The 19,043-nt window shown below is 48.5% G+C and overlaps 1 protein-coding gene across 1 annotated transcript in view; it reads right to left on the reverse strand.

The window, feature by feature from the left end:
• Positions 1-3,673, reverse strand: part of LOC140398257 (neuromodulin-like) — a 232,277-nt gene extending 228,604 nt beyond the window's left edge. Inside the window, exon 1 of the mRNA XM_072486709.1 lies at positions 3,553-3,673. Within this exon, the coding sequence (XP_072342810.1) occupies positions 3,553-3,582 (30 nt within the window). The 5' untranslated portion in view covers positions 3,583-3,673. The remainder of the gene's footprint in view (positions 1-3,552) is intronic.
• Positions 3,674-19,043: the final 15,370 nt, after the last annotated feature.

Below are 19,043 nucleotides of genomic sequence, written 5' to 3' on the forward strand. Positions count from 1 at the left end.
TAGGGAGACTATCTCAGGGGCCTCGCTCCCACCCTGGCTGATGACACCGGGTCCGGTTCTCCTCCGGAAACATGTTCGGACCCATAAGACCAATCCCCTGGTAGAGAGGGTCCAGCTCCTGCACTCAAACCCGCACTACGCATATGTTGAGCACCCTGATGGACGACAGGATACCATCTCCCTCCGAGACCTTGTGCCCGCAGGCTCCGCCACCACTACGTCCACAGTATCCCCCGCGCTGTACCCTGCTCTTTCTCCCATGCCCAGCGCCCCTGCGCCCATTTGGCTCCCGCGCTCCCTTCCACCCGGCACACCAGTCCACAGGAATGAAGCTCAGGAAGAGCCGCTCCCGGAGTCCACCCCTGGGGCTGCACCGGACCCACTTCCCCAGCCACCTGAAGCGGCTGCAACACCAGTGCTTCGGCGGTCGCAGGCGCCGGACCGGCTGAACTTGTGACCCATCACCCCCGCCGGACTTTATTTTTTTACAGGGGATGAATGTGGTGAATGTAAATACAGTTAATTCACCAGTTATGTTCTATGTTTGTAAATACAGTTAATTCACCAGTTATGTTCTATGTTATTAACCCTGTGAGTTTTATCTGTGGGCCATTGTATGGCTTCATCCACAGGGGGAGATGTTGGAGGATGTTGGAGCATGTACGGGCTCAGCCCATGGCTCCACCCCTTTGAAGGAGTATAAGAGTAGCTGGGCTGTGGGACTGTCCTCAGTATGTACCAGTCGCAGGCAGGCAAAATTGATAGTTAATTAAAACCACTGTTTTACTCCGACACGAGTCCTTGAGTGAATTGATGGTCGCATCAATATGTAATATCCTCAACCTCAAAAGAAGATTAGAACAAAATGAGGGAGATTGGTCAAGGCACCTGTGAAATCTGAAACATTGATGGGAGATGTAGGAGGATGTAAATATTGTAGGGATAAAGACTTGGGGATATGTCGAATAAAGGGTTAAAGTCAGAAACATACATGATGCTGATGCAAAAATGATGTCAGATCACATGACTGAGAAGCAAAAGGGATGTGGCGGATAAAAAGCTCAATGTGTAAATGCCTGTTTCAGATAAAGAGTAATGGCTTTAAGGAACGACAGACACTCCCTGTTAATTGTATATTAATTGTGCTCAGATAGTGGTCATGAACTGGGCATTCACTTGAATCTGCTATAAATTAACGCAGACTTTATTGGGGTAGGAGGTCAATGGTTTTAATATGTAATCTCATAAACTAAACATCTGGGGCGAGATTCTCTAATAGTGGGGCTATGTCCCCCACGTCAGTTTGAAAACCGGCGCCAAAGACTCCGGCATTAATGGCCTCTGAAAGTGAGGAATTCTCCCCTTTCTAGGGGGCTAGGTTGCCGCCGGAGTCGTCCCTGCAGCTCCAAACGGCGCAGAACGGCCCGCGCGAGTCCGTCCATGCGCGGAACGGCCGGTGTATTTCCGCACATGCACGGGGGTTCCCTTCTCCGCGCTGCTCCCCGGGCAATATGGTGGAGCCTGCAGGAGCCCAGCAGAGATTAAAGAAGGCCCCCACGGAACCAGCCCCCCTGCCGATCAGTAGGCCCCGATCTTGGGCCAGGCCACCGTGCCCCCCCCTCCCCCCGCCGCCTTCCCAGGACGGCACCCGCACACTCACCTTCCAGGTCCCGCCATGTGGGAGGTGAGTAATCCACACCGTCGGGACTAGGCCAAACACGTCAGCCACACGGCCCATCGGGGCCCGGCGAATCGCCGGAGGAGCCGCTGTCAATGGCCCCCGACTGGCGTGGCGACGATCCCGCAGGAGCCCAAAAATTGGCGGCGGAGAATGTGGAAGCCAGCAGCGTGGCGTGATTCTCTGACCCGGCACCGGGTCGAAGAATCCCGGCCATGAAGTGCGGAAAGATTGGCTCCAGTTCCATCCTTCATCAACTGACTTTCTGTATTCGTAACCTCCCTCCTCAAAACAAAACTTCTTCGGCCTCTGTAATGCAAACTACAACCTCGGGCGCAAGTCAGCAGACTTGAGTTAAAGTCCGCTGAACAGCACATTTAGAGGGGTGTTTCTTGGTGCCTGCAGCACTGAGAAAGACCCTGATATTCAATGGCACCTTGCTGTTTTTTGTGGCCTCAACAAAATTTTCTCCACCAAGGCCGAACTTAGATGGGTTTCCTTCTGGTGAGCTTGAAAGGCTCCTCGCAGATCGGGTTCCCTAATCCTGACCCAAACCACCTTCAGTAACCCCCACCCCCCCTGCATTCGTGAACCCCACCTCATCCCCCCAACTTGTGGAGGATACCGGGAACCCCCATCACCCTCCTTCTACCTGTATTTCTGCCCTTACCTGTCGTACATGCAGGGCTGAACAGGAACACAAGTCCAGAACTGAAATAATTCAATGACAACTGAAGCATCAGTCTCTAAAACAGTGATGGGAAAGTTAGGCTGGTGAATGGGCCGCATGAGTGGCCCTCCTTCATCTCAGTGGGCCACAAGATTTAAATTGGGCTTGTTCACTAACCATGACCCCTTGAATAAGATTAAATACATTTAAAACACACCAAATATTTCATAATGAATTGTGGAAAATTCTTAATTATGCATATATTCATAAAACTATCGGCAACCTCAAATGTAAAAACAAAATTAATATTTACACTTTGGGCAGGGAGCGCACTGCTCTCACAGTCAATGTTGTGGGCAATCAGCACCCACTTCACCTCTCTTGCCCTTGCTTTACGGGCGAGTCACCTGAGTCATACTGGTAGGAACAAATCTGCACAGATAAAAATCAATGGAATGTGGCAACCCTGTGTGTGGACAACAATTAATAATTGTCGCGTAGGCCACACGCAGAACAGATGGGCCACATGTGGGCCTTGGGCAGCAGGTTGCCCACCATTGGTCTAAAATGTCATATTGGCACTAGTTACTTAACATTGTCACAAAGCAGTTTTAACATTGTACAAACCAATTTCTCTGCTTATTTTGACAATATAGCAGGGCTTTACGCTGGAAAGAAAGTTTCATATTGTCTCATAAAGGACCGAAAATCTAAACCATCATTTCTGCTTTCACTGCCACTTTTAGTATAATTGTCCTCCTGTGCCATATATAGTTTTAAAAAGACTTCATGGCAATGTCATGAGTGACATTTTGAGGAGGAAAAGATCCACTTCATGCTACTCTTTCATCTCAGCTTATTATTTCCCACCAATTGCTAAATTTGTCCTCAGACCTCCAGGGACCATTTTCGTGAAGCACCAGGTTTGCTGTTCATATCCTAGTGATTGCACAGATTGTGAGGGAAAATAAAGACAGCAGCTGTATCCAGCAGGAGCATCTCTGACAAAAAGTGAAAGAGACTGGACACTCACTTCTGACGTCTTCATGAAAGACAAAGGGTGGCTCCCTGAACATGCAAGCCACCTTTCAGAATGAATTAGTTTAGCTGCAGCCCCATAAAATGCATTCACTTCAGTGAGCTCTGTCCTTTCAGAGTGCATTATTTGACAACACAATCGAAGAAGCTGAACCAAATGTTTTACCTGCTTATTCCTACGCACACAACACAGCATGACTTAATCACCTGCTGTAGACTAGGCAACTCCTCTCAGTCGCTTGACTCCACCAAACCTACACACACGCCAAGGCTCTCAGTCAGTCTGCCCTCTGACGCCCCAAGTAAAATTAAACTGATCATTTACACTGGCCACCTCCCCCACTCCCCCAAGGAATTATGACGAGGAAGTCTCCCACTGTGGTGGGGTTTTATTTTTCTATATGTATAGAAATTACCCTCCCCCCCAACCCCTCTTGGACTTGACAGAATAAATTCAATTTGAACTGATTTATTCCTCCTTATTGGGAACAGTTGCTAGTTTCAATGCATTATTCATCATTCTGCTGTTGCACTTTTCAGATCACAAGTGGATATGTTTTTCATTTCTGTCTGTATCCAACAATAAGCGGGGCAGAGGAGCATAAAAGGAAAAGGACAACCGTTAACTGAAACCTGAACCTGTATTTTTTTTTTTTTGAAGCTTGTTTTAGTCAGTAGTTTCTTGATGTGTGCCTTTGTTTAAGTTCAATTTCTGAAGCCTTTGTTGTAATTATTGGACGTACGTGAATTCAGTTTAAGTGGGGTACTAATTGGCTGTAGATTAAAGTCTCACTGCAATGGCAGCCTGTGCTGTGCTGTCACTTTACCTAATGAATACAGCAGCAATTCTATCAGACTTCCATCGCTCGGGATCCCTTCACTTTAAGGGAAAGTGCATCACTCCTACTGCTTTCTTTGGGTGAGAGTTTTTTTAAGTTCTAAATGCCCTTCTTCTGAAGCAAAAGAAGTGAGAGGTCATGAACAGCAGGAGGGCTGTGAAGGTGAGATCAACCCTGAGGTAGTGATTAACTTTGTAAAATTTGGATTGAAAAAGCCCATTAGATGGAACTTGATCATCCTGGAGGGGGGACTCGCCAGGCAGGAAATCCACAATCTCCGCTGGAAAACTGGACTGACACATTGCCTAATATTACTCTGCGCTGATCTTCTGAAAAAGCAGGAGACAAATTAACTTTCAGTCTGACTGACTCTGAGGGATTCAAAGTGTTGGGCAAACAATGGCAAAGAACAACCGAACGTGCGTTTAAATATCAATTTTTACATCTTTGTAATGCTCCAAAACATTTCACAGTCAAATGATTTATTTATGACATGTGCAGCGCTGTTGTTTGGTAGGCAAACATGGCAACCAGTTTTTGCTAGGAAGGAGCTATCAAATTACATGGATGACCCGTCAGTCCATTTTGGTGGCAGTGGCTGCGAAACGGATATTGGGAAAACAATCCCATTTTTCAGATTGTACCAGGGGACCTTTTGTACCCATCCAGACATTCACACGTCATCTTGATTTACCCACTCAGGCAAAAGATAAAGAAGTTGGTTTTAAGTCGGGGCAAGGTGAATACAGGGGCCCAGGGTGGGTGGCTTGTGTATCACCCAGGGATATTTTGGGTGGAATTCAACCAAAAATTTCTGTTTTGAGTACGTTTGGTGGGGTGTTCCCGGCAGGCTTTTTGGGTGAAATCCATAACAACCACACCGAGGGCACGATCTAACAACCTCATCAAGATTTCGCGAGAGGCCTCTTCCGAGATTTACAAGGCTCGCTACGCCTCTAATGGGATCTCATGAGATGTCACAATCTGGATCCTGCCCATAGTAGGCAGGACCTAAGTTTGCATATTAAAGTGTGCAGTAAGACACACTTGAATATGCACTTGTTGGAGTTACCTTGTTGAAGTTGGATGAAAGCCCTGTGCCTCGGAGACCCTGAGTGAACGCCGGTTAGCATTGGTCTCCACAAAAGCAGACCAGGTGTACCGGCACTTTGGAGGGGGTCTCCCATGTGATTGGAGACCCCTGGGTGGTCGGGCTATGGGCAGGCTGGTACCCTGGCATGCCTGATGCTACCTGGGCACCCTGGCAGGGGCACTGGCAGCAATGCACTGCCTTTATGAGGTGGGGGGCTCGATGATCACCTTGTAGGGGTGTTGGAGGGGTCCGGAGGTCAAGATGGGGGGGTCTAGACATTGGTGCGCCATTTCAAAATTACACCACGCATCCCTGCACTGGATCACTGTCCGTGTGGAGTTTGCACATTCTCCCCGTGCCTGCGTGGGTTTCACCCCAAATCCCAAAGCTGTGCAGGTTCGGTGAATTGGCCACGCTAAATTGCCCCTTAATTGGAAAAAAAATAATTGGGTACTCTAAATTTATAAAAAAATAAATGCCGCCACAATCTCTGCGCTACAAGCAGCGGGAAACAGCTGGCTAAACATGCTTCACACGGGACTCTGTTTCATTTTCATTAAATCGCACGCAAAGTCATTTTGGGGGCCTTGGGGAGTTTTGCCCTGGTCCAGCCCACACTCAGAAATTTTTTAACCAATGGGGAACTGAACTTGCTGGTGAGAATGACTCCTTAGAGATCGGGCCGCCATTTTGATAGAGTCCCCTGATCTCTAAGTGAGCTTAAGGGTCCTCCATATTCCCCATCTATGGGTAATGTCACACATGAGCATTGACCCACACTCTCCAGTTGAGGGAACCCCCCTATGGGGCCGCTGGAAGTCCCCCCTTTTCAGGCCTCCCCACCCCCTTTTTGGTCCTACCCCTTTCAGAATCCCCATCCTTCATCCCCCCTAAACTTTATGAGGCCACGCTTGCCCTTTGTGCCCCCACCATTCAGAACCACATCATTCCCCTTTCTTGGGCACCAACCCTTGGCAGTGCCACCCAGGCACCCCGGAATTGCCACCCTGGCAGTGCCCAGGCAGCCTGGTAGGGCCACCTGGGCAACCAGGAAGTGCCAGGTTGGCTTTGCCAAAGTGCCAGAGTGCCCGAGGGAGAGCCAGCGTGCCACCCAGTCCTGTCCCCGACCACCCAAGATCTCCAATTGCCTAGGAGACGCCATAGGTGCCATTATGCCTGATCTATTTTGTGTGGACCAGCACTAAATGGCGCATCGACGCATCTTCACTGGGGTGGCTGTTAATCCCCGGGCACTGGGAGAGTCTGGCGCATGGCGAGTCTGGTGCATGGAGAGTCTGGTGCATGCATATTTAAATGAGCCTAATGGTGGGCAAGATCTCACGAGGTTGAGTTGAATCTCACGAGATTCAAGGGCCTCGCCGCGCCACCAAGCAGGGCACGACAAGGCTAGTAAATCACGTCCTTTGCCTTCCATGTCACTTGTGTATAACATTCAGGCTCGAAATCTCACCTGCAGCCAGCAAACTCTCTGCCGGGCCAATGAGTGTAGACAAGTGATGGGCAACCTCGGCTAGTGAGTGGGCCGCAGGAGTGGTCCTCCATCTCAGTGGGCCACAAGTATGAAATCAGCGTTGCTCACTCACCATGGTCCCGTGAATAAGATTAAATATATGCAGAATATTTCAAAATGAGTCATGGAAAATTATTATTTATATATTAATAGACCTATCGTCAACTTCAAATGGTAAAAACAACGTTTAATATTTACACTTGGACACAGAGAGAGTGCACGGCTCTCAAAGTCAATGTTGCGAGCAATCGACATGCACCTCATTTCACTTGCCCTTGCTTTACATGCATATCCTCTTGGGCAGCACGGTAGCACAGTGGTTAGCACAGTTGCTTCGCAGCTCCCTGCTCCCAGTTATGATTCCCGGCTTGGGTCTCTGACTGTGCAGAATCTGCACGTTCTCCCTTCGTGTCTGCGTGGGTTACCCCCGGGTGCTCTGGTTTCCTCCCACAGTCCAAAGATGTGCAGGTTAGGTGGACTGGCCACGATAAGTTGCCCTTAGTGCCCAAAAAGATTAGGTCGGGTTACTGGGTTGCAGGCATGGGGTGGAGGCATGAGCTTAAGTGGGCTGCTGTTTCCAAGGGCCGGTGCAGACTCGATGGGCTGAATGGCCTCCTTCTGCACTGTAAATTCTATGATTCTATGAGTCATACCGGTAGGGAAAAAACTGGATGGATGGAAATCAGCAGAATGTGGCAACTCGGCATGTGGGAAATGGTCAATATAATGTTTTGTGGGCTACACTCAGAACCCAGTTGGGCAGCATGTGGCCCCCGGGCTGTAGGTTGCCGTAGGTGTAGTGGGACTTTTGACTCCAGGAGACCACCTCCAGAAACCCAAGGTGATACATACATGGTTTTCAGGTAAGTGGTGTTGCCTTTTTCTTTTCTACTTTGTATTTTCTGTGGCTCTGCTCAATTATGGCAATCGAAGTGAATTTGCCTTTCTTTCTATGCTATCTGTGTCCGAATGCTTAGAGTCGCCAGGTATCGAATGATACCACAAGTTTCAACCGGCTATCGATCAAAGAGCCAAACACCAGTTAGTTAGTTCAAGGTCAAGGGTACATTATTTACACACAATTTGTCATGCAACATAAACACTACTAGTTAACTACACCTATCAACTAAAACAACCTGTACTTAACTTCGGGCACCTGGCTTAGGTCAGAAAACAGTGGCCACTGTTCAATTTTGGATCTCTTGGGTTCGAAGGAGTAACTGTTGCTCAGCTGGGCTCATCCGTCTGGTAGCGGGTATTGAACTTGGACTCGCTTCTAGTGTTGCTGCAATTGGCGATGGCCATGACCGGGGTACCAAGACCAAGAGCCAAGAGAGCGAACATATGGCGAACTCTTCTTCTTATACTCGGGGGGTTTGCGCGCTCTTTTGGGAAGTCCTTTGATTTGGCCCTTACTAATTGGGTGATCCCTGATCACTCCCTTCGATTCCTTAACCAATAAGTGGGCGGGGACCTGGATGGCTGGGCGTGTCTCAAGCAGTCATTGATCCCGTTGTTTGCATTTCCCTTGAACAGGGAGTGGCGCCAAAATGTCTGGGACTGTCCCGGTTGCTCGAGTACCAGTCCTTTGTTTTGGGGAAGGTGGGCCATCAAATGCTAATCGGCCCCATTAAAATGCTAATTGGACGGAGTTTCGATACCGTCTGTATTTCCTGCTTACGAATATGCATTTCAGGCTCTGAGCCTGCCTGAGTCTTGGCTTGTCCATTTTACCCACCAGGCTTTGCGAGTTTCTCTGTACCTAATTGGAAGTGGCCATCCCAGATGGCTACATTCGTGACGGTGGTGGGTCAGGGAGTTCAGAGGTGATCAAGATTTGACGGTAGGGGGAGAGATAGGTTTCCTTGTAGGGATCAGATAATATTTCAACATCCTGGGCATTACCATTGACTGAACCAGCCAGATAAATAGTGTGGCTGTGAGCTAGGTCAGAGCCTGGGAGAGTAACACACTTCCTCACTCCCCAAAGCCTGCCCACCATCAGATCACAAGTCAGGAGTGTGATGTAAAGCTCTCCACTTGCCTGGATGAGTGCAGCTCCAACAACACTCAAGAAGCTCAACACCATCCAGGACAAAGCAGTCCCCAAGTCATGGAACTCCATCCCTAACAGCAATGTGGATGTACCTACTCCGCATGGACAGCAGCACCTCCAGAACGTGGCTCACCATCACCTTTTCTAGGGCAATAAATGCTGGTCTAGCCTGCGACACCCACATCCCAAGAATGCATTTTAAAAATGCATTGACTTGAAAAAGGCCTGGATACAGAAAAAAAATCTTTGGTCAATTTAGGCAAGAAAATAATCATAGAATTGATGAAAGAAGCCTGAGAATTTTCTCTTTTGGATAGTGATCAAGCAACCTTTCCCATTGACTGGCACACATCCCAGTGATAACTAACTGTGTCACATGTAGGAAATCAACAAGTTAATCCTTTTCTGAACTTTGTGCTCTTCCACGGATTTATTGTACAATAAAGAACTATCTCCCAGCATCCAACCAAATAGTTCATAAGACTCCGAAACAGATGGAATCAGTTCAATCTTCCAGCTGTAGAAAGCCGTTTGCCTATCTCAAGCCTCGACCTGAATTTAACACTTAATAATCATAATCGCTTATTGTCACAAGTAGGCTTCAATGAAGTTACTGTGAAAAGCCCCTAGTCGCCACATTCCGGCTCCTGTTCGGGGAGGCCAGTACGGGAATTGAACCCACGCTGCTGTCCTTGTTCTGCATTACAAGCCAACTGTTTATCCCACTGTGCTCAACCAGCCCCTTTCAATATGTTGTGGGTTGAGAGCGTGGCCGGAATATTCTGGCCCCTCACGCTGGTGGGATCTCCCACTCCCACCGAAGAAAACGGACGTTTGAATGGCTCAGCGCACTTTCTGACCCAGCCCCTGCTGATGTGGGACCGACTACTCCACCCTGTGTGCCATGAGAAGGAGTACGAAAGGAGGAGAAGTAAATGTGAGGCAACTGATTGATCATTACTTCAAAGCGGAGCGATTCGCTTTCATGTGACTGGGAAGCTTTCTGGATAAAAAAACATTCATCGAAAATGTGTGGCAGTCAAAAAACTGAATAGTTTTAAATAAGATGACAAGCTGACAAGCTAAAAAGTTTTCAGCTGCTTCCATGACTTGGTTTTCAGCAAGAGTTTGGATAACTGGTTTGAGAAACTCGCACTGTTCTTAGTACATGCAGGATGATGGTACACAAAGTACCCTTGATGCTTAAGAGGTTCACATCAAATGGCTTTATATGAGCGTAGGTTGAAACGGTGCTGGACATTTCACCAGCAGTTTGTTGAAGATGAACTTTACTACACAATACAAATTTGTGGTGAGCAAACTGAGAAATGTTCTTTTCCTACCTGATAGTTTTCGCTGTCTGGCATGATGTCGACTTCAGCCGGTAGCACTCTGACCCTGGCTTTGCTAAGTGGTTGGTACAGGCCACAATCCAGGACTTCCACACGATTTACACTGGCACTTGTTGCAGTGGCCTTAATTTTAACCCATATCATGGAGCAGCACGGTGGCACAGTGGTTAGCACTACTGCCTACAACGCTGAGGACCCGGGTTTGATCCCGGCCCAAAGTCACTGTCTGTGTGAAGTTTGAATATTCTCCCTGTGTCTGTGTGGGTTTCACCCCCACAACTCAAAAGATGTGCAGGTTAGGTGGATTGGCGAGGCTAAATTGCCCCTGAATTGGAAAAAAATAATTGTGTACTCTAAATTTATTTTTAAAAAGGAAACCCATACTACGAAGCAAGAACCAAGAGGCAGATTTTTATGGCATTCCATCACCCGCACCCCCCCCCTTGCTGGTTTGCATGCCGAGGGTCCTGTAAAGTTCCCTCGGTGGTGTTCCATTGATGCCTAACCACCCACTCCCAAGCTGTCTGCAATTTTACAGGGGGGGGGGGGGGGGGGTTGTGAATGGTGAGATAGGGGAGAGGGGAGGGTGGTTTGGGCAGAGGGAGGGGGACCTGGAGCAGCTTTCCTATCAGCACTCCAATTGAAGGCCTGAAGTGGGCAAATAATCGCCACCTATTGCCCACTTCTTGCCACCCCACAGTTCTGAGGTCAGTGAATGGAGGTCAGAGAGGAGGTGAAGCCTGCCAGGTTACCCTTCTCATGTGGAAAAGGGAGGGGGGTGCCTCTCTTGCAGACTCAATTTTCCCAGTTGTCCCTTCCCTTGTCACAGGTCTGCCCCTCCCCAAGTGGTCCCTATAACTATCACTCTGCCTCCCTGCCTTTCCAAGCCAAGCCATCACCCCTACCCAAACCTGGCCTTCCAGTTCTAGGCAGAAGAGCCCTGTATCTCGCTGGTCCCAAGGCTACCAGAACCAAAACTCATGGGACTGCATGTAGACCGAGTGAGGGATGGAAAACCCATCTCCAGTCCCACATGCGATTCCTGCTGACTGTCCCTTAAGAAATCCTGCCCTGAGTGTGGAGGTAGTTGAGATGGCACGGGAGGTTTTATTCTGCCCTTTTTTCAATCAGATCAAATGGCAATTTTTAAACTGATTTCAATTTGTGGCCAAAATGGAAGAGCAAAAGTGACCTCCTCACCAGGAAATCTTGCCAACCATGGATTAAGTGCCATCAGAGACTCAGTCAGGTAGATTTCCTTTGTGGAGGTGCAGGAGCACTAATTTGAAAATTATTTATGGGCATCTCTGGCTAAGCCAGCATTCATTGCCCATCCCTAATTTCCCCTTTCGAAGGTGGCGATGAGCTGCCTTCTTGAACTGTTGCAGTCCCTGTGGTGCAGTGTTGTTCGGGAGGGCATTCCATGATTTTGACTCAGCGACAGTGAAGGAACGGCGATATATTTCCAATCTGGAATGGTGTGTAATTTGGAAGGGAACTTCCGGGTCACCATGTTCCCATGTGTCTGCCGCCCTTGTCCTTCTAGATGAAAGCAGTCGTGGGTTTGGATGGTTTGGAGGCTTGGTGAATTCCTGAACAGTACATCTGGTAGATAGTGCACATTTCTGCCACTGTGCATCGGTGGTGGAGGGAGTGAATGTTTGTGGAAGGGGTACCAATCAAGTGGGCTGCCTTGTCCTGGATGGTGTTGAGCATCTTGAGTATTGTTGGAGCTGTACTCATCCAGGCAAATGGAGAGTATTCCATTACACTCCTGACTTGTACCTTGTAGGTTGTGGACAGGCTCTGGCGAGTCAGGAGGAGTTGCACCACAGGATTCCTAGCCACTGACCTGCTCTTACTAATATAGCGGGACCAGTTCAGTTTCTGGTCAATGGTAACCCCTGGATGTTGATAGTGGGGGATTCAGTGATAGTAAGTCTATTGAATATCAAGGGGCAACGATTCGATGACTGTGGGGGGGATTAATTATTCCGGTTGACAACCCTCCAGGAGTTTCCTGGAATGAAAGATGTATCTGGACCAGGATTTCCTAAACTGGATTCTGCAGAACCTTAGAGTTCTGTTGGGTATGTCCAGGTATTCCATGGTAGGCCAGGCTGATACATGAATTTTTAAAAATGCTACGAAGTTGATTGTCCAATCAGAGGCTGGTTTCTCCCTACATTAGGTGCTGATAGGCTCACTCGGGATCCTATGAGCAGCCAATGCAGTTTGAATCCAGCCTCTGAGTGAGAGCGAGGCAGAGTGTGGACAGTGGAGTGACGTAGGCAGTGGTCATGGAGCAGGAGAGGAACTGACCATGGAGAGGGAGAGGAAGCAGCCATGGACGGGAGGGAAAATGGCCACAGGGCTGGAAAGGAAACAGCCTTGAGCGGGAGGTAGCAAAGGAGGCAGCCGTGAACAAAGGAGGCAATGGCATTGGAGAAAGGGAGAGAGAAATGAGTGTGTGTGCATGTGTGTATGTTAAGAGAGAGAGAGATGGGTAATAAGGGATGGGCAATAAAAGCTGTCCTAGCCAGCGACACCCACATCCCATAAAGAATGGAAAAAAAGAGGGACCTGAGGATATGAGCGTGTGTGTGTGCAGAAGAGAGAGGGATGAGAGTGTTTGTGTATGTGTGCCTGTGTGTGTGAGAGAGGTGAGAGCGTGCGTGTGTAGAAAAGAGAGAGTGTGTCTGATTTGAGCATCCAACTCTCCAGCAACACTCCTAATCTTCAACAAATCTGTGAACAAAAGAAGCAACGTCACTCCCAATAAAAATTACAAAATGTAAGACTTGAGAGGGGCAATTCTCCGAGCCCCGCGCCGGGCCGGAGAATCGCTGCAACCGTGCCCCGACGTCGGTGCGCCATTCTCCGAGGTGTGGAGAATCGGCGGCATTTGCGCCGGCGCGTTTGGCGCGGCGGGGCGTCGGCCGCGGGCCGCTGGAATCGGTCTGGCCGCTGATTCTCCGGCCCGGATGGGCCGAGCGGATCCGACAGAGTCCTGCCGGCGCCGTTCACCCCAGGTCGCTGCCGGCGGGAACCCTGTGCGAACGGTCGGGGGGGGGGGGTGCGGCCTGTGGGGGGGGGGGAGGGGCGCTGCTTCACCGGGGGGGGGGGGGGGGCTCCGATGGGGCCTGACCCGCAATCGGGGCCCACCAATCGGCGGCCCGGCCTCTTCCCCCTTCCCCCCCCGGGCCTACTTTCTGGCGTGGCTGGCTCCTGAACACCGACGCCATGTTGAGTTGGGGCCGGCGCGCTAAAGAAGTCCCCCGTGCATGCGCAGGATGGCGCGGCCCAACTGCGCATGCGCGGGTTGGCGCGGCGCCCATTTGGTGCCGGAAAGAGAGGCTGGAGCGGCATGAACCACTCCAGCGCAGTGCTGCCAGAATCGGTTGTACCCAAGCCCAGTTCGCGCCATTATGAAACGCGACGGCGTTGACGACGGCGCGAACACTTGGGCTCCATATTGGAGAATCGCGCCCAAGTACTTTGTTGAATAAGAGAACTTAGCAATTATAATAAATGTGTGCTTATAAGAAATAGAATATATTTTAATAAATTTGATTTTGTAATTTTGTTGCCATTGTGCTAAAAGAATCATTTTTTTGTGGCTTAACTCTTCAACATAATAAAAATGTTTCTGAAGGGTTTTGTCAGTAGTCTTGGAAGGTCAAAGTGTTTCCATGGCTGGGAAAATTTGGGGAAACCCATATCTGGACATTGCAACTTGGGGAGAAAAATCATAAAGTGAATGAAGACAATTGTGTCTTTTTATCCATTTCCTTTGACCACTTTCTTTTGTAATTTATTGGAGGTGTGAAAAAAGCTTACTTAAGTAGAACTCGAGGATCTTCCAATCCAGGAGCAACTATGTTTGATCCTTTTCCAGTTGACATGAGAACCTGATGCACCACAATATGCAGGTGCTAGATGATCAATGGCAAGAGTTGGAGGTCATGTGATAAAAGTTCCTGGACGACATCCATGTTGGAACCCGAACAACAATGCTTAAAGATTGCCCGTGTTCGGATGGTGGGACAATAAATGTTCGATGGTCATTTTCTGTCCTTTCTATGTTCATTCACTTCTTCCACAGGAGTGCTGCTGCGGTGCTGAGTCATCCTAAGTGAGATGGGGCAGTTGTGAGGTACAGAATGGGGCAAAAAAAAAAACCTGACCTTTATGGCCACAGTGTAATTTAAATGACTTGGCCATATCCACATTATTTTAAAACCTGGTCATATTCCCTCTTAATTGTCTTCTATGCCAGTTTTACTCAATAGTAACAGTGCCATGAAGAAGATTCTGAGAATACCACTGTGAAGAAGAATAACATTTGACTCAAAATATTCAGTTGATCTTATGGGGTGAGGGATGTGCAGTTCACCTGTCCTGCCAGACCTTGCCACCATGAAATTGCAGTGATAATAGGCTGAGGGTAACTTAATTAGTACAGAGTAGGATTTACACCCATTAGGACCAGGAAGTCCCACCCTAGAGAGCTGTTGAACAATCAGATAGGCCAATATTGTATTTTCATAACTATCAGCATTACAAGAGCTAATGTAGTGTCGAGAGTAGCCACTACAGATACAATTATATAAGGCAGTGATGCTAGACCTTAGGGGAGGAGTGTATGCAAGTGACAGTTAGTGAAGGTCATAAGAGCAGATAGTGTGAGCAAGGTTAGATTATAGTTTATACCGGTAGTGAGATTAGCCGTAGATGAGTGTAGTTGGATTTTATTGATCAGTTCTGTATTCTTAAGGCCTAGGTGTCGAATCCCAGTGTTAGTAGTGCAAATAAAATCATAGCTTTGTTTAAGTAAAAGCTATTCTGTGGTCCTTGTGAACACTACGCCAACCATCCTGAAATAAGCAACACCAAGAACACCGCAACTAACAGCTCTGTAGTCTCAGCAATGCCAGAAGACCATAGTGACCACTGCTGGGATTACAACCAGTCCCCAGCAAGTGGTGAAGATGTCTCCCGTACTTCAGGTAAGGCTCAGCACTTTGGGTGGGCATTGCTGGGAAACCCTCTAGAAGGTGGGGAAGAGAGTGATCGGAGGTGAAGGGACAAAAAGAGGTGGTGGGTAGGGCTGCCTGAGATGTAAACAGGGGATCGCCTCCCCATTCCAAAGGAGGTACCCCCTATTTCCTGTCTGACAGCAGCTAAAGCTGCCAGCCTGTGGCTTTCTACTGTCTTCCCCCAAAGACCAAACAATTGTCGTAGAGGTGGGATCAGACCCCCAGAAGGAAAAAAATAGTAAAATGGGGAAAGAGTAATACTGGTCTGAATTGTTAGGCACTCAATGCAAATAAATATCAAAATACGTTTAGATCCAAATCCTTTTAACAGCCAGTTCCTGGGCCATCCTTGACAACTTTCTCTGAACTCTTTGATACATTGATGCCCTTTTAAAGTAGCATTCCAAATATCATGTGCAATATTCCTATATCTTACATAATGTACGCATAAATAAACAGGACACCTTAGCTTATCCTCTTTCGGTGGTAGTTCCTTCTCGATCTACTCATGGTGAGTATTTGTTGAATGGCTATCGGTTTTTCTGATCTATTGTATGGTGGAGGGGACATTCTGAATTGGCAGCTTTATGGATATATATGGCTATTAATCAGTAGTTCCTTGAGCGTAAGGAAATTTAAGAACACATATTTATGAAGTAATCAGTCAGCAAAGCCATGACCACAAATCTGATAGATTTTCCTCAATGACCAAGTGAAACGTTTATGATTCTTTGACATTGATTTTTCTCTTAATCAGTGTGGTTGCACTGGGTGAATAAAACTCAAATTAATGTCATTAGATTTCATGGGAAACTGCCAATCAATGACCTCTGGAAAGTTTGTTTCTGGTCAATGTTATTAGTTGATGGATGTCCATGATTCATTGGTAAAGTTCACCTGACTCACTTCAGTCATGAAGCTTGCTCAATCCATTGATTGCAGATAAATCATCATTGGTTGTGAAGTACTAATCGTCAAGTGGAATTCTTGAGAGTCAGAGTTCAGCTCTGTGCTATTAGTGACAAACCAACTAACAGCTTCACATTTCAGGGTCAGCAGAAGCACGTACCATGCACATCTTTAGTACTTACAGGAAACGACCAACAGGGCACAGCAACAGTAATCCATACTCCTGGTGTGTTTCCAGTTCAGACAAAAAAAACTACAGGCTTAAAGCCCGCGCTCTCCTTTAAGCTTTCTCGTCCATCCTATTGGACGAGAAGTCATGTGGTCTCTGAGAATTGCTGTGACAGCATCCACATTTATAAGAAGTGCTGCTGCTCAGTGTGCAAAGTTGGAAAATTATCTCTACGGAGGGCAAGTCTATGGCTGTGGGTACCTCACGGAAGCATTTGTCCTACATGTGTGAGCCTTCATTGCAAGGATCAACAGGCTAGTCCAGTGGAGAGGATGACCAGATCTGAACCCAATCCTGTGGCTACACAATATTCTTCCTCACAAGCACGCACACATGCCTGCACAATTTCCAGCACAGACCACCAAACTGATCATCGGGATCATTTCCATGATGAAGTAATGGATTCTGCCCTTCCCTCCATTTTGCAATATTCTGTTTCTCACCTCTTGTATCACTCTCACATTCCACCTCATCATGAGGTGAATCATTTGCTTAGGGTGGCACAGTGGTTAGCACTGCTGCCTCACAGCTCCAGGGACCCGGGTCCAATTCCGGCCTCTGGTGACTGTCTATGTGGAATTTGCACTTTCTCCCCGTGTCTGCGTGGGTTTCCTCCGAATGCTCCGGTTTCCTCCCACAGTCCAAAGATGCAGGTTAGGTGGGTTGGCCATGCAAATTGCCCCTTATTGTCCAAATGGTTAGGTGTGGTTACTGGGTTACAGGGATAGGGTGGAGGCATGGGCCTAAGTAGGATGCTCTTTCCAAGGGCCGGTGCAGACTCGATGGACCGAACGGCCTCCTTCTGCACTGTAGGGATTCTATGATTCCTTCCTTCCTCTGCTTGGAAAACCACCTGATTTCAGCTTGGCACCTCCCTCTCTTTGCCACATCTGAAATTTGGATAAAGCTCCTGATGTGTTGGGTGCTCTGGATCCGTGGAACACATACAGGCCACCAACACTTAAAATAGTGCAACACTATTTTATTAAGTTAGAAACTGTTGAACATACTTTCACTGTGGGTTAACACGATGTTAGATTAAACTAAAGACCTATGCCTGTCCTAACCAGTCTATGCGCTCAGCACATGGTGAAGATCTGTGCTGTGAGCTGTAAGCTCTGTCCTTCTAGGAGGCTGCATCCCGAATGAGCGGGAACTCTGATGCCCCCTGTCTTTATAGTGAGTGTGCTCTAATGGTGATTGGCTGCGGTGTTGTGTGTGTTGATTGGTCTTGCTGTGTGTCCATCAGTGTGTGTGTATCTGCACCATGATATACTGGTGTATATTATGACATCCCCCCTTTTATAAAAGAATGTATGTGTGTGGCAATAAATAATGTATGGTGAGAATGTTCCTAACTACGTGTGGGGTGCGAAGATATATTTACAGGACTACGTACATGAGAACTAAGCTATTTACATGGGAAGGTGCCTGGTGCAGAGAAGCAGTATGCAACAAGAATAACGAGATCAACACTATATACAAACCAGGGAAACGATCAAACAAAGCAACGAAACAATTCAGAGAGTCCATAAGTTCGCAAAGTTCATAAATTAAGTCTCTGAGGTGGGCGACGAATTCTGGTTGACCGCCACAAGGGTGGGTCGAGAGCCGCCGGTTCAGGAGCAGGCTGGACTGCGTCAGAGTCAGGGGGAGGCAGAGTGACAGGGAGCTCTGCATAGTCCGTGGCAGGGTCAGCAGGAGGGTGAGGCGACAGTGGAGGATCACGTGGCGAGCGTGGAACGAGATGAAGGGCGCGTCGATTGCGGCGCAGAATAGAACCATCCCGTAGATGAACTAGGAACGAGCGGGGGGCCACTTGCCGAAGGACAACAGCGGTTGCAGACCAGCCACCATCTGGAAGATGGATGCGGACGTTGTCATCTGGAGCCAGAGCAGGGAGATCAGCTGCACGGGAGTCATGAGCCTCCTTGTGCTGTGCACGAGACAGCTGCATCCGGCGAAGGACCGGAATGTGGTCGAGGTCTGGGACATGGATGGACGGCACCGTCGTCCTCAGATGTACGACCCATGAGTAACTGGGCTGGCGACAGGCCAGTGGACAATGGGGCGGAGCGATAGGCCAGCAAGGCAAGGTAGAAATCGGACCCAGCATCGGCAGCCTTGCATAGAAGCCGTTTGACTATATGTACTCCCTTCTCCGCTTTGCCATTGGATTGGGGGTACAGGGGACTGGATGTCAAATGGGCAAAATTGTACCGCCTGGCAAAGTTGGACCATTCCTGGCTGGCGAAGCAGGGGCCATTGTCCGACATAACCGTGAGCGGGATGCCGTGTCGAGCAAAGGTTTCTTTACATGCACGAATGGCTGCAGACGAGGTGATGTTGTGCATCCGTATCACCTCCGGGTAATTCGAAAAGTAGTCCACGATCAGGACATAGCCTCTACCCAGCGCGTGGAACAGGTCGATGCCCACCTTGGTCCATGGTGACGTGACCAACTCATGGGGCTGCAAGGTCTCACGTGGTTGGGCCGGCTGGAAGCGCTGACAAGTGGGGCAGTTGAGCACTGTGTTGGCTATGTCCTCATTAATGCCGGGCCAGTACACTGCCTCTCGGGCCCGCGGCGGCACTTTTCCATTGCAAGG

Source organism: Scyliorhinus torazame, chromosome 21 (assembly GCF_047496885.1).
Source record: "Scyliorhinus torazame isolate Kashiwa2021f chromosome 21, sScyTor2.1, whole genome shotgun sequence".
NCBI lineage: Eukaryota > Metazoa > Chordata > Chondrichthyes > Carcharhiniformes > Scyliorhinidae > Scyliorhinus > Scyliorhinus torazame.